General features: G+C 41.8%; 1 protein-coding gene across 1 annotated transcript; it reads right to left on the minus strand.

Moving 5' to 3' along the window:
• Positions 1-2,260: 2,260 nt before the first annotated feature.
• CLN5 (CLN5 intracellular trafficking protein) lies at positions 2,261-11,629 on the minus strand. The gene is made up of 4 exons (XM_021697861.2): positions 11,422-11,629; positions 8,287-8,452; positions 7,142-7,367; positions 2,261-4,323 (listed from the first exon to the last, which is right to left on the minus strand). Exons 1-4 carry the CDS (start codon positions 11,574-11,576, stop codon positions 3,812-3,814), a joined length of 1,059 nt encoding a protein of 352 aa, XP_021553536.1. The 5' UTR covers positions 11,577-11,629; the 3' UTR covers positions 2,261-3,811.
• Positions 11,630-15,904: the final 4,275 nt, after the last annotated feature.

Genomic DNA, 15,904 nt, shown 5'->3' on the forward strand with positions numbered 1-15,904 from the left:
AGATTAGGCAAATGGAATCTATCCTTGAAATAAACTCTGATGACTAAAGTGATAGGAAATAAAAACTGACTGTGAAATGTACATTTATTTTTCAAATTTTATAAAGAAAATGGTTAAATTAAAAAGAATAGACTCTGCTTTTAGAATAAGAATTATAAAACAGATTATTTTGAAATAGAATTCTTAAAAGTCCTTAAACCCAGGTAGGCTTTTCATAGAGACATGTCTTCTATAAATCCATACAGTCACAATAGCTTGTTGTGTTGAAGATTTATTTTAGAGAGAGAGCTGAGGGGAGGGGCACAGGGAGAAAGAGCCTTAAGCAGACTCTGTGCTGTGCACAAAGCCCCACTCAGCTTGACCTGGGGCTCGGTCTCATGACCTTGAGATCACAACCTGAGTATGACGCTTAACAGACTTTATTACCACCCAGGTGTCCCAACCAGAATAGTTTCTAAACTATTGAAATGATTTTCATTTCCTGTCTTCACAGCTTCTAGAAAATAACTTCAATTTCCCTTCGTAATCTGGGCTATTTAACAATACTATCAGGAAAAAAAAAACAGGCATGACTAAAGATTAAATCAATTTACTGCATTCAGAGAAATTTTTATATTTAGAGAAAAGCTTAGAATAGATAAATGGGAGGGGTGGGGTTGGTGTGAAGAAGGCTTAGGCCTGAACTAGGTCCTTTAAGAAGCTGTAATCTGTACCCCATACATAACTGGGAACAATCTTTGTAGACTCCAGCTTCAGTTTATCTGAGATTTTACTGTTACCAAGCAGCCAGAAGAATTTTACCTGCTTCTGACACCCAACTATCCTTTAAACACAAGGACATATAGGACTTACAAACAGACACAAAGCCCTTTATTCCAAAAGACAACCAAGTTTATCCTTAGAATAATCAGTCCAGTAAAAGAATATATTGTTTTAAGTAGGGGAGAGAAAATGTAGATAGGCAAATTTGAGAGCACAGGAAGCTACTTGGACAATGAAGGGTAAACAGGAAGATGCTGGAAACAAACTTCGGCCAGCCCGTTTGCCTTGGCTGTGAACATGGAAAAGCATGTGTATGGTTTTGGAACACTGTTCTTTGTATAACATGCCAACAATTTCTTAAAAAAAAAAAAAAATCTTAAAGGAACTGAAATCCCCAAAAACTTCATTTAGTACCACCAGACCAGATTATAAAACTAGATGAAATTTCTTAAGACTTTTATTTTTTCCCTGATTTCAAAGAAGCCAATATCAAGGGTTCCAAATATGTATTTTAATCTTTTGACTGTTTTCCTGTAAGTAATTATTAAAATACATTTGATGACACTTTGTGGGTATACTTACTGAATACTGAGCCAGAATTAGTAAGGGAGGATATATTTATTCTAAAGCCCCTAAATCAAACTTCAACAAAATGGTTTCTCATAGAAATAGAGTAAATTTTATACATTCATAACAGAAAAATAGAAATCACATTTAAGTTATATAGTAGATCAAAGGGCAGCAAAATTTAATTGGCAAATTCCTGCCTGGCCATAAACTACCATTTTGAAAGCATGTTCATTCCATCTCTACTCCAAAAGGCCTACTTCATCTTACAAGTACAGTTGACAAGTTTGATAAATTCTTAAGTACTAATGTGATTTTTATGCTCTGTGCTATAGTCACCTGAGTCTACCAATTATTTTCACAGAATTCCTTCATTTGTTAAAATATTCTTAGGAACTGAAAAATACAATAAAAATTCAAGTTCCACATCCAGGTGTCCTCATTTGTCTTTGCTACAGAACCAAGTTCTGTGCTTTGGAGTTAACACAAATGTGGCACACAAGAGTTTTTGCTTGTTTCCCCATTGCACTTCTAGAAAATCCGGAATTCTGTTTTCCAGATCAATTTTCCTAAGTATCTAGTAAAAGTTGGCACTGCCCCATTTCAGCCACTAGGTGGTGATAACGCAAAGATCCACGTTTGTGACCTTCTGAGGATAACTAGCAGGTTAAAGAGGCAAAATTAATTAGGAGTGTTTAGGCACTATTAACATGAGTACATAGGCTAAATGGTAGGCAGTGAAACAAAGTTCTCCCCATGTATTTTAGCAAGACTTTGCCTTTGTGCTGCAGTAAGCAGAGTAATGCAGGGCTTCTCAAGTTATCTTTGGTGAAGGGCTGGGTTTTTATTTTCAGACTGCTGTAGTGCCTATAGTTTTAAAAAAGACAATAAAAATTAATTCCTAGACAAATGAAATAAAGACATACAAAATACAAGCAATTTTTTTTTTATTAGATTCAAGAGAAACAAAATTACTCCAATAAGTTGCTTTAAAAGAAGTTTCTGAATGTTTCCTATCCGTATCTGTACTTGACCAGTAACCTACGGTGTTGGTAACCTGTGGTGTGTGTGGGCACTGGTCTGAGGACTACATTTTGAGTAATGGTGAAACCTCGCTTGATATTGTTTGCCATGCAGTCAACAGAACGGGTTCAAAATGTGGCTCAGTTACCATTAGCTGGGTAGCCAGGGAAAGGTCATTTAACCTAAGCCCCAGTTTACTCATTTGGGTCAGGTAAATAATACCTATGTTTGGGCTTTGTAGGAGAACTCAATGATAACCTAACTAACCTCTCAGGAGGCACTCAAATGTTAGTAGAAACTGAGTAACATAGTTTACATATTTAACGGATTGTCTCTGCTTCATCATCTTACTGACTGGTGTTTTTTCCATGAATAGACAGTGTTCAGTTGATCATCAAACATTTAAAGGACCTTGAAACCTTGTTTGATGGCCCTAAATGGAAGCACAGCTACTTGGAGATCCTTGACAAAAACCTGTCCCATCTGAGAAGTGTACCCTCTTCTGTGTTGGCATCTCTACTGGGTGGAAGGCACACAAGAAGAGTAGAGGAGTTTGAGGGTGCCTGTTCACCCAGATGCACCTGCAGTCATACTTCTGTGTCCCCTGTGTTTGAAGAATTGCAGAAGCATTCAACTGTCAGCTCAAAGTCTAGGGAATTACTATAAACCCCAGGAAAGGTTGGCATTTAAACTACATTAGGCCAGGTCGAGGATGGCACTTTGTTCTTTGACTCATCATTATAGCGACCATTTACTGTAACTTTCCTATGACAAACATACATGGCTTCAGTCTTTACAACAATCCTGACAGATGTATCATCTTAGACGTAAGGACACTAAGGTTCAGAGATGCTAAGCTGCCTAAATCACAAAATGCCAGTTACTGGCTAATTCTAAAATGCTAGCTAGAAACTTGTGCTCTTTAACACTGTTTTTACCTCATCCAGAAGCACGAGTAGCTGCAGCTACGGTGTCCAGATTGGTCTTTAAGTGAACAGAACAAAATCAAACTACTAGGCCTGGTCCCAAAAGTTACAAAAGCTGTAAAGTCCGTCTAAACCACCAAAAAGTACTTAAATGAAAATGCATAACTACTATACCAGAAAAAAATACCTCCCATCATGAAAATGTCACTGAGGGTATTAAAAAAATCTTGGTACACCATATCCACAATTAAAAAAAAATGGGGTCTAAAGATCCTATATATCTGATATGAACTGTAATTCATATTAAGAAAGGCTTGGAGTTTGAAACCAAGATCACCTAATGTGCTCACTTTGACCAATGCAGTAAGTTTCAGCTTCTCTCCAAAAATAGTCCTGAGATGGTACGTGGCAATTCTGCCCAGGTGTATTTCTGCTCCAAGGTAGAAAGGCCTAAGAAATCCACAAATGTAAAGTCACCCCGTGAAAAACATATGCTGGTGATAAAAGGAAAAAAGAGCAGTAGAACTAAAATATTACAAACCAGAGAGTGTTTTGTTTCTGTTAGGTAAAGGGATTTCTTCATAAGTTATTTTAATAAAAGGGAATTTCATAGGTAAAAACCAATATTCAAAATTATAAAACAAATAGAACTCTCTGTGTATAATCACTGCATCAAAAATTTGCAAGATACTGAAGAGAAATCCCTTAGTTGACCAATGTGGTTTGAAGGGGTAATAAAATTTTTTTATGGCTAAAGCAAGAGTCTTATTTCCTGTTGGCCCAAAAACAGATGTTTCATTTCCCAAATAGGTAGGTTCTCCACTGTAAAGAAATATTCTTGTATAGTTGGTTTCTATCTTCTTGAACTCTGCTCCAAGTTCAGCCAACTTCTTATATGTCCTTAACACGAATTTAGAACAGTCGTAGGATTCAAACCATGTCTCCGCCCCTCTTTCTGGGCTGGCTTGGACAGTCCATGTCTCGTAATAAATCCCTGTTTCATTGTCCCGCTTTACCCACTTGGCCATTTCGTTAAATGTGTTTCCTAGTTAAATAAAAAAAAAAAAAAAAATTACCTATGTGAACATCAAAGCTGATCATATTAGTTTTATGTAAAATGTTCTAACCTGATGATTAAGGCCATGAATAAATAATAGTTTTTATTATTATTTATCTATTATTTATAGTAATAGTTCCAAACCTGTATCTCACGATAGGAATCCAAGCTCAGCTAATTTTTATTCTATTTTTCAAGCTACAAGGTATTTCTGAATTGTAAACATTAGCTACAACAGGTGTATAAAGTCTTACATACCAATTCTACAATCATTTAAGGTATAGTCAAAAGCAAAATTATACACATGCAGAAGCCCTTTTTTTTTTTTTTAAGATTTATATTTTGACAGAGAGAGACACAGCAAGAGACGGAACACAAGCAGGGGGAGTGGGAGAGGGAGAAGTAGGCTCCCCGCAGAGCAGGGAGCCCATGTGGGGCTCAATCCCAGGACCCTGGGATCATGACCTGAGCTGAAGGCAGACGCTTAACGACTGAGCCACCCAGGCACCCTAGAAGCCCTCTTTCTTTACCCCACTCAACAAATCTTGGATTCAGAGGCAAAAGAGAGAAAACCAGGAAAAAAACTGGGGAAGAGGTAAAAGTGAATGGGGCCAAGGCGTGTTAATAATGGAGGAGAGGAAATGCAGAGCTTTTCTGTCACACAGCACGGTGCCCACACAGTATGAATGGCAGCCAGGGGAGCTGCTACTCTAGAAGGCTGGCCTACTCATGTTACAAGAGAAAAGTACTTACGATATCCTATCCTCCTTGAGTACTTGATATTTCCCTTTCTCTCTATACTTGCAGCTGGTGGGATTCTGCTTACAACCTTCCCACTAACCATACAAATTCTTCCAATGAAGCAACTAAACTGGAAATGTTTTTGGCCACGTTTGTGCACTATACAGATTCTGGAATGGCTCACACTCTCCTACCACCTTGTACCAGACCAGAGGAATCTCTCCAAAAGTTAACAAAACACCATACTTTGTGTGGTTACAACCTCATTTACAATGCCTAATAGAGCTTGGCCCCAACATTTCACTTTGTCACCTTGTGTGAACCTTTCTTAAGTGCTCCAACTTGAGTCCATGAAATCAATACTTTGTGTCCTATAAAATGAATAGAGCGGCTGCTTTGATCAACTTTATGGAATTAAAGTTGTGGAATAATATAAAGCCTGTTTTCTTAGAACTGGGGATACTGTTCTTAGTGTTCTTCAACTTTAAAAAGTCACTGCTATAATCGAGAATACTTCAAAACACTTCTGTAACATGAGAAAATATCAATGAACAGGATTAATCACAAAGCAGATGGGTAACTGGAAAGATTTAGGCACTAGCATATTAAAAAATATTTTACATGAAATAATGATCACTTGTTCATATCGTACACTGATGTCAGAAAGAAGAATTTTCAGATAATGAGATAGGTGGACAGAGGAAGGAGAAATGTGAACTGGCCTGGAATGAAGAGTATGAACACTGAGCACGGTTAAAAGAGAAATGGACTTTGATATTGTTGGAATGGTTTGGGGCACATCAATTAGAAAGTAGGAAGGAAGATCAGGTAACAGCATGGTGTACAGTTAGAAGATTCCTGGTTCTACAACCAGATTTGTGACTTGAAGAGACTGGTAAGTCATTCTACCTGGTTGACCCTCAATTCCTTACTTATAAAAGGAAGAAGAGTGTTTTCTCCTCACTGAACTGTGAGATAACATGCTCCAAAATGCTGTGCAAAGAGTTATCCAAGTGGAAAGCATGATAACATCCTCAAGGCCTGTGGTTCACTGAAGAATTCTTACCACAAACAGGGCTTTCATTCCAGATTATTTCTGCTTTCTTGGGAACAACAATTATAATGCGGAGCTCTATGAATCATATGGGCAAGCTCCCTACCTCTAGGATGCAATGGCAGTCTTATCCCCATTCTACAATGGGGTAATGAGTCAATAAAGTAAAATGTCACCCAAGGTCACATACCAGTTTCTGGTAAAAGTTCTGAACTTTCTTCATCACTACCCAACAACGCTACACATGCAGCAAAATTCCAAGTGTTTCAGCAACTTTCCAATACATCCAAAAGAACAGAAAATCTTAGAGAGAAAATATTTCAATTGCCTGAGGAGCCTCAAATCCGTAAGACTGTGAATATTTTGGAAAATAATGTAGCGAAGTAGTTAAGAAAATGGTCAATAGGGCTTCAGTGCCAAGGTTGGAGTCCCACTTATTTATTAGCTGTGTGACTTTAAGCACTTTGTGCTTCAGTTTCCCCATCTGTAAAATGGTAGTGGTGGGGAATAACAGTAACTATTTGGGGGGGGGGGGTTTGTGATGATAAATGATGTATAGATAAATGATATAGATAAAGCACTTCGAACCGCTGCTGGGCCCAGAGTAAGAACCCATAAGCGGTAGCTATTACTTCTTGACATAAAAACAAGGTATCATCACTGAAAATCTTTTTCCAGATATGGTTAACAGCACCTTTAATCAGTTATTTTATCAGGCGTTTTATGGATGTTCTTCCACTATTTTATTTAGAAAGTCCAATTTAGTTGCAGAAAACATTTTATCATTTCCTTCATTTTTCACCATGGAATAGAGGAGATACACTACTCATCATCTAAAGGTGACGCTTGGCATGAGCAATAGTCTGGGTCAAAAGTTACTGCTTCCAGAAGTACATTTTGTAAACTGACCTCTAAAGAGCAGAACATGAATGAAATGCCTCCATGAAAGTAATTTTTTTTCATATGGATATTGATGCAATTGTTAAATACTGCCATATATTTGAAACTTACCTGATATGGTTGCTACTAGAACTAACGTCCCGTTTTCCCTCCAGTGCCTATCATCAATTCCTTCAAAAAAGCAGGCAGCTCCTTGATTACACCAGAAAGGGGCATTCATTTCAGGTCGGAGATGGGGAAATGTACAGTTTCCAAGTTGGAAAAGTTCATACCATTCCATTGTGTAGTTCTTGCCAGTTAAAGTACTCTTGAATCCAATGGCATCATGCATAATTTTCTGTGTAAAGATCATACAAGTATAAAAGCACTTGTGAAGGAACCACTGGCTCAGGAACCAAATGGGAGAAAATGTAATACACCACGACTGTGTATCAACTACAGCAACTGCTCAGCCATTCCTCCTCCATGTTGCTATTCCTGTGTCCACCCTGTGGCTCCTCAAAGTCCAGGCCCTCCTCCACTCTGGTTTTGACTGCTGCCTATCTCAGATAGTAAGGATGTTTGCTATAAGGACATGCTCTTAATTTCCTTAAGTTTAGAATGGGTTCAAGAAGCTCCGTGCCAGTCTCAGGAAGTCTATATACTTCACAGGGAGATGAGAGGCTCAAATGGTGAGCTAACCTAGGAAGTGTGCAGCAGGGACTGGAGGTGAAGTGTTTCCTGCCTACCTTGCCCCTTCCCCAGGCCTTCTCCTTTCTTACTTTCCAGGAGCTGGGTACGGATACAGAATATCAAAATGGATTAAAGCAACTGCATCTGTTACTGTCAGGATCATAAAATATGGTAATATTTTTTTGACTACTCATTTTAAAGATTTTATTTATTTATTTACTTATTTATTTGAGAGAGAGAGAGAGAGCACACACGAGCTTGCAAGCACACAGGTGCCCTCAAGAGGGGGGTGCAGGGCAGAGGGAGAGGGAGAGAATCTCAAGCAGACTCTGCCCCCAAGCACAGAGCCCAGGCAGGGCTGGATCTCATGACCCCAAGATCATGATGAGCTGAGCCAAAACCAAGAGTCAGATGTTTACCCAGCTGAGTCACCCAGCTGCCCCACTGACTACTCATTTTAAACATGCCAAGGACACGAATTAAACATTATCTCAAATCAGCCCTTTGCACAGCGATTATTCCCTCAAATCCACTTAATAAATCATTTAATTAACCAAAGTTATAAGATCAAGATGCAGCCTTACCAAGTGTCCCAGGAGGTTCCCATATTTAAATTCCCATACTGGGGCTTGTAACCGAAAGACTTCAATGACATCATCACCTTTCATAACTGGGATAGGTGAGCCAGTTGGACAGAATGTGTATTTAGCTTGACAATAAGGATCTGGTTCTGGACGGAAGGAAGAGCGTCTAATAAAGAAAAAGAAACCACTAACTTAGATTCTAATAGGAATTTGGTTCTTCTTGAACATTTTAGAATCCAGATTTCAGTACCACTGTCAATAACATTTTCAGAGGAAACATTCAAAAGTTTAGACCATAGCGTTTAAACATTTTATCTGTTATCCTGTGAACAAACTTCAATGATGTCTTATTTATTTTTAAAGATTTTATTTATTTGACAGAGAGAGCACAAGCAGGGGAAGCAGCAGCAGAGGGAGAGGGAGAAGCAGGCTCCCTGATGAGCAGGAAGCCGGATGCCGGGCTCCATCCCAGGACCCTGGCATCATGACCTGAGCTGAAGACAGATGCTTAACCGACTAAGCCACCCAGGCGCCCTCCAATGATGTCTTTAATAGCAAATTATACATTAAAAGCACTTTGATAAATGCATGCTTCTCTATTTCCTGCTCCCATTGTGAAAATCTTGAAAATGGGGGCTGTATCTTAAAATGTTCACAGATCAGATCTTATTTAGTAGACAAATACTCACTGAATAAAGGAGTATTTTCAAGTGATATTTAATTTCCTAAACAATCCATATGTTAAGATGATTCCAAAATAATTATGATTAAATAGAATGTATTTTTATTTTTATTTCAGAATATATTTTCTATTTTCTTAAGAATTAACCAACAGGAGTGCCCCTCTATTTGCTAGACAGGATGTGGCCTAGTTCATGAATCATTTAATAAAGCCAATTAGATCTTTAAACAATTTTAAATAATGAAATTAACCAATGATCCTTCAGCCAATATTTATTAAAGCTCTACTGTGTGTAGGACACCATACTAGGGAGGAAAACAAAATTAAAATGATGTTCCCTTCCTCAAGAACATTTGGGTGGGGGCTGGGAATACATTAAACAAGTAAACCAAGTGCAGTGTGGTAAGTGCTAAAGAAAGATACAAAGTCCCCCGAGCACAAAGGAGAGAAATCACTTCTACCAGATGTGGAATGGGTGGGGAGGAGGAGGACAAAGAAAGAGATGAAGACCTGGCTTAGGTTTTTAAAATACTTCCAAAGGTTAGGACACGAGTACAGAAAACATTAAGTATTTTAAGACAGTAGGTAAATAAGACTGTAAATAAGGAATTCAGGCTTCAGGGCAGGAGAGGGCAGCAGGGACTGTCATTTTGCACTGACGCAGCTGGAACCGCAACCCCTGGACTCTACAACTGCCAAGGAATGAGCCCCAGAGTGAGCTTCAAGGATTGTAAGTAGCAGACCTGGTCTGACTGGATTTGCTGCAAAACAAACCTTATTTTATGAGTTAGAAGAGGACAGTGAGAGAGAGGAAGTTAAGGCATTGGTCAGTTAGGAGTTACAGTACTCACGTAACAAGAAGAGAAGACACCCCCCGCTACCCAGAAGGCCTTGGCAATAGGACTAGGGGGCGGATTGTAGTAGTAGACACCCCTGGTCACCTTCCATATTTGGCACTGGAAGATACGGACAAAAAAAAGACGCTGCCTCCATCTATCCTGAAGAATCCTGGATCTCTAAGGTTTTAGACGGATCTGTTCTTTTACAACCCTAACACATCAACAAAAATTTCTATTTTAAGAAGTTAGCCAAAAATATTAACACCCGTCCCCCCCCACACACACAACATTTATAAGATTTAGGTATACTTACCTGTTTTATAGGTGCTCATCTGGTTGAAACAAATACATAACTATATATAGTTTTCACTTGCCCACAGCTAAATCTCTTGTAGGTCAAGGGTAATTTCAAAAGCATAATTCGTGTGAATTTAATAAAGTTAAATTTTATTATATTCAGTAGAGAAGATTAAACTCAACTTAATACTTGAAACTTTTATAGAAACACGAAGTTATAGTCCATATCTTTCCCTAATTTTAAATCAAGTAGTTTTGGATTTACAATCTCATTTTATTGAACATTTATTTTTTACTTCTTTTTTATGTTTTTTTGAGTGAACACTGTATTAACATTTTTTCAAGAAAACCCAAACTTCTCTCTTCATATATATCAAGCAAAACAAGGAAGTGGTGCAAAGCATTCAGTGAGAATACGCTAATACCCAGGCTTGACAATAGCTGGCATTTACTAGACGTAATCCCCCTACAAACACGGGGTAAAAGCTACTATTCCTGCTAACTCAGGACACGTGGTTAGAGATACGGGTATCGAACAGCTGGTGATGGTGGTGCCTGATTTGACTGGAACCCAGAACTCTCTCCTGACCACTAGGTTAACCTGCCTCCCCGTTCACTATTTTGTCATCCGAAATAGCTGTGCGTTTTCAAAAGTCCTGCCTGGTGTTAACAGCGTTGTTTTCTTTCCGTGTGTTTAGCCACCTGGACCATCTTCGGTCGTGTAAATACTCTTCTAGGTCAGAGGCTCCAATCAGCTTCACAGGTTTGCAGTCTCTGTCCTGGTCTTATGACCACATCCTACACCCAGACTGGAAACAGGTAACAAACGAGGTCACCAACCTTCCCGGCGTGCCTGAGTCAAAGGGGGCGGGCGAGTCTAAGGACGCATGACTTTTAGGGATAAAAACGGAAAGTCCTAGAAAACCCCAACCAGTGGGTCACGCTGTCACTTGTGCCAATGGGTACGCGCTCAAGATAACGACGTGCAGGACGTTAATAAACAAACGCGATATTCAAAGTCTCCCCAAACTATTCAAACAGTCGGTTACTTGCATCCAAAATTCACTCAGTAAAATGACATTACTTCCCGTTTCTTCCATGATTAGGGAGTGTCCTGAGCCTAGGGCACCTAGAAACTGGCGCAAGTGTCCCCAGAGGAAGAGAGGCCCCAGGGCGGCGCGCGGCTGGCAGCGGCTACTCCGGCGCGCTCCCCCCGGCCCCCCACCGCGTGGGGAGCGCCTCTCCGCCCCAGCACCCCGCCCCGCCAGCCCCAGCCGTGCGCGCGCCCGCCCCGCCGCGCGCGCCGCGCGCACTCACTTGTAGGGCACGGGCCACTGGCGCCGGGAGGGGCCGGCCGCGGCCGTCGGCAACCACAGCAGCGCCAGGGCCCAGCGCCAAAGCGCGCACCCCGGAGCCGCGCCCACGGCCCGCTGCCCACCGACCCCACGGTGGGCGCTCCCCGCCTGCGCCATGTGACGGCTCCCGGTGCTTCCGGCGCCTCCCGAGCCCGGCGACGCGGACGGCCCGCGCGCTGAGCATGCGCGGAGCCACGCCCAACCCCGGACTCGGCCGCCTGGGTCCGGCCGGTCCCGCCCTCTCCCTGGCCGGAGATTCCGCCCCGTGGCGTCGGACGCCTTCCTGAGCCCGAGGGAGCGAAGCCCTTTCGTGCGGACCGTTTTCCCTGCCGCAGCGGCCCGCAGGGTGGCGGCTTTCAAAACTTTGCCGGCCGGGAAGGCGCTTGGGTCCGGCTTCTTGGAGCGCTCCATCCGGGCCTCGGGGCCTCCTTTTTCTGAAACAGACCCAGAATGCCCAGTGCTTCTGGTCCCGCGTCTCAGTTTAAAGTTCACCGCTTCTTTGGAGCTATTTTTCTGACCTGCGCTCAACAACTCCCACCCAAACCAAGCCACCACCACCACCACCAAAAGAGTCCATCTTTGGGCCCCTCCTTTGGATTCTCTAGCACGGAACCCTCACTCCGCCACACAGGGTCCAGACTAGGTGACAGCAAACATTTGAGTGAAAGAATCTTTATTTGGCGGTGGTGGTGCCGTGAGGAAGACAATCATGGAGGAATGATTGGTCCTCACCCGACCTGAGCCAATGGCCAACGCAATGCACGGCCCACGATACTACGCTATTTGATCCACTCCACCCCTTCCCCCCCCCCCCCCCCCCCCCCCCATGTTCTTCCTTGTTGGGATCGCCCGCTTCAGTGGGGCAGAAGATTCTACATTACCCTTCTTTGACCCTTCATCCAGCTCAAGAAAACAATGGGATCAACCGCCCTGCTTCTGGTGAGATATCCATGGCCTGCCATACTTTTATACAAAGATATTGACTTATGTCTATAAATAGCACATTAAAAGCGTTATAACTTATAGTTACTTGTTTTACAAGAGAGCAGCTTACCTTCACTTCACCCACAACACTTGTGAACCATCATAGTATTTGTAAGGATACTGGAGTAAGTGAGTTCATAGGCGACCACATGACCCACGCTGGGGATGGAGGGAGCAGCACTGGCTTCCTCACGCCTGCTAGGCTCTCTGAGCGCTGATGGGAATTAGTCCCTCCCCCACCCAACCTCCTTCCCCTTCTCCCACTTGCTGCACCAGCTTAGGAAATTCTGTGGAGATTCAGGCAGGGTACCATTTTAACACCCACTTACCTAAGTGTTTAGGTGGGTGCAATCCTAGCTCTCCTGCATGCCATGGCTCAGTTCAGAATCACCAAGGCTAAACTGACCTCTCCAAAGACCCACACAAGTTGGGGGTGGGGAGGGGAGGGCACAACACATCCTAGCTATGACAGCTGAAATGTAATGTTCAGTTTGACAGGACACCCACAGGATTCCCAGAGGGTATTTACTTGAGCATGACTTACCACTGAAACAGCTCTCCAGAGTAACAGTATACAAATAATGGGATCATAGGCTAGAGGGCCAGTGGAGCTTCCCATCCTACTCAGGACTTCCGAGAGCTATAGAGACAAGTTTCAAGTTGACCATGGTCAGTGGTGGGGCTCTCCTCTCTTGGGACTGCAGTCTCTTCATTCCGCCTGCAGGGAGCTTTAATGGTGAGAAAGCAGTCCCTCATATTAGCCTTAACTCAGCCTCTCAGTAGCTCCCATCTGCTCGGGTCTGGTTCTGCCTTCTGTTCCTTTTGGCTATGACCCCAGCATCCCAGGCTAAAGATGCTTATAGACTGTTGTTGCCTGATACCTCATTGTACTGACTTCTCTCTAGTTCATGGTTTTTAAATCTTGGAAGATCCATCAAAAAATAGTTTGAATTTTAATCCAGTTGGTTTCCCTTGGGTCCTTGCTCAGTTAGCTTAAGAACACTCAGAAGAATACTGTAGTCTGATAAAATCATGTTCATCAACCATTGAACTGTTGCCCACCAGTGGAACTGTATAGCATCTCCTCAAAGGAAAAAATAGTTATAGGATTCTGGGGGAGGGTAGAGTTTAGGTGAAGTTTAAATTTTTATCTTCACCTCCACCTTGGGCAGGTAGATCTGGTTAATTTCACGAAGCAACTGCAAGCCAGTCTGTTTCCAGAATTACTGGTTTAAAAACCAATCCACATTTTTTTTTTCATCTTTCTTGCCCTTCAGAATGTTCGAAGCTTTTTTTTCTTTTTACTAATAATGGGATATATATGTGCTTAGAATCTCTCCCGTAGATCTATCCCATGGATAGGAGATATTACTCAGTTTTGTAAAACCAAAAATACAGGGAAGAATGTTTAGAATATTAATATATATTTTAATCAAATACAAAGTTTAATAACAGGAGGCTAAAACGTGATGGTATGCTTTCTAGTCCTAATGATGCCTTCTCAAAGTCAAGGGACATTTGACTCAGACCAGCCTTATCTAGTTCCTGGAGAGGTGGACCTGCAAGTTTTGGGGTGGGGTAGAGGTCAGTGAAGAAGGTGTGACACTTAGGGCCCCAATATATAGGTGCCTACCCTGCACTTCCTTCCTTGCCTCCTAATCCTCATGTCTCCCCGGATCACTGCCCCTGCAGGATCTAGCTTTTGGGGAAAGAGGAACTGTTTCTGATGGCAGACTGGGGGTGATAATCCAGAGCTTCGTTGGGTTGAATGCCTGGAAGTAGATCAAGTAAGAGCTTCCAAATGGTCTGCTTTGGGTTTTTGGCATTAAAACCCCTGAGATTTTAGGGGTACCTGGGTGGCTCAGTCGGTTAAGTGTTTGCCTTCAGCTCAGGCCCTGATCCTGGGATCGAGCTCATGCGCTCCCTCTCAAATAAATAAATAAAATCTTAAAAAAAATAAATAAATAAAACCCATGAGATTTTAACTTAGAGCCCTGAGTTTGTGAGTTTTATTTCCCATTTGCTTTAGTTCAATGGTTGCCAACCCTGACAAATGATGGAATCACCTCAGGAGATTTTAAGACATACCAATGCCCAAGCTAGTGCTTCTGTCCCAGAGATTCCCATGTAACAGGGCCTCAACCTCTCCAGGTGATTCTAATATGCAGCAGGCTTGAGAATCCCAGCTTTAGAAAGACTTTAAAGATAGATTTATTCAACTCTCCCATGGTTTTGAGCCCTCTATGTTTCTATCTATAAAATCAAATCCTCTCGGGACACCGGGTGGCTCAGTCGGTCCTGGGATCGAGCCCCGCATCTCATCAGCCTCCTTGCTCAGCGGGGAGCCTGCTTCACCCTCTGCCTGCCGCTCCCCCTGCTTGTGATCTCTCTAACAAATAAATAAATAAAATCTTTAAAATAAAATAAAATCCTCTCTTCCATCTCTTTAAAAAGCATGTACTGTTGACCCTTGAACAACACAGGTTTGAACTGTGTGGGTCACCTTAAACAGAATTTTTTTTAATATAAATACAGTACAGCTGTAAATGTACTTTCATTTATGATTTCCTTAACATTTTCTTCTAGCTTACTTCATTGTAAGACTGCAGTATATAATATATGTAACATACAAAATCTGTGTTAACAGTTTATGTTATCAGTAAGGCTTTAGGTCAACAGTAGGCTATGGGTAGTCAAAGTTATACACAAATTTTCTTTTTTTTTTTTTTTTTTAAAGATTTTATTTATTTATTTGAGACAGAGAGAATGAGATACAGAGAGCATGAGAGGGAGGAGGGTCAGAGGGAGAAGCAGACTCCCTGCCGAGCAGGGAGCCCGATGCGGGACTCGATCCAGGGACTCCAGGATCATGACCTGAGCCGAAGGCAGTCGCTTAACCAACTGAGCCACCCAGGCGCCCTATACACAAATTTTCAATGCATGGATTTGTATTGTTCAAGGGCTATGTAATTTATATACATATGTATACACACATATATGGCTGTGTGTGTGGATAGATAGATAGATATGTGTATGTATGCATTTGGAAATCAGTCTCTTTCTGTTCTTTCTTTCTAGAAGCTAATTTATAGCTCTCCTCCCGACCCCCGACCCCCGCAGAAGTCCCCTGCAGTTCTTCCTTGTGGCTGCTATTTGTAGTTGGTGTTGGCCCTGAAGGCATACAGAATTACTTAGTGGTTTTCTGACTTTCCTTCCTGGTTTAGGCTCTGAGGTTGATTTGCTTGATTATTTTCATAGAGGCAATGACATCATTTGTTTTTATTTCTATTTTTGAAGGTGAAGCTATTTGCTCCTAATGCTGAGCAGATGTACATTGTTAATCACTTGAAAGAGAGCCCAGCAGAAGAGAAGAGAAATGTGCTGGAGGAAAATGCCAGGAGAGCCCATGGGGACATACAAGATTTGGCAGACCTGAACTCCAGCAAGCTTGAAGCTGTCAT

Source organism: Neomonachus schauinslandi, chromosome 3 (genome assembly GCF_002201575.2).
Source record: "Neomonachus schauinslandi chromosome 3, ASM220157v2, whole genome shotgun sequence".
In the NCBI taxonomy this organism is placed as follows: Eukaryota; Metazoa; Chordata; class Mammalia; order Carnivora; family Phocidae; genus Neomonachus; species Neomonachus schauinslandi.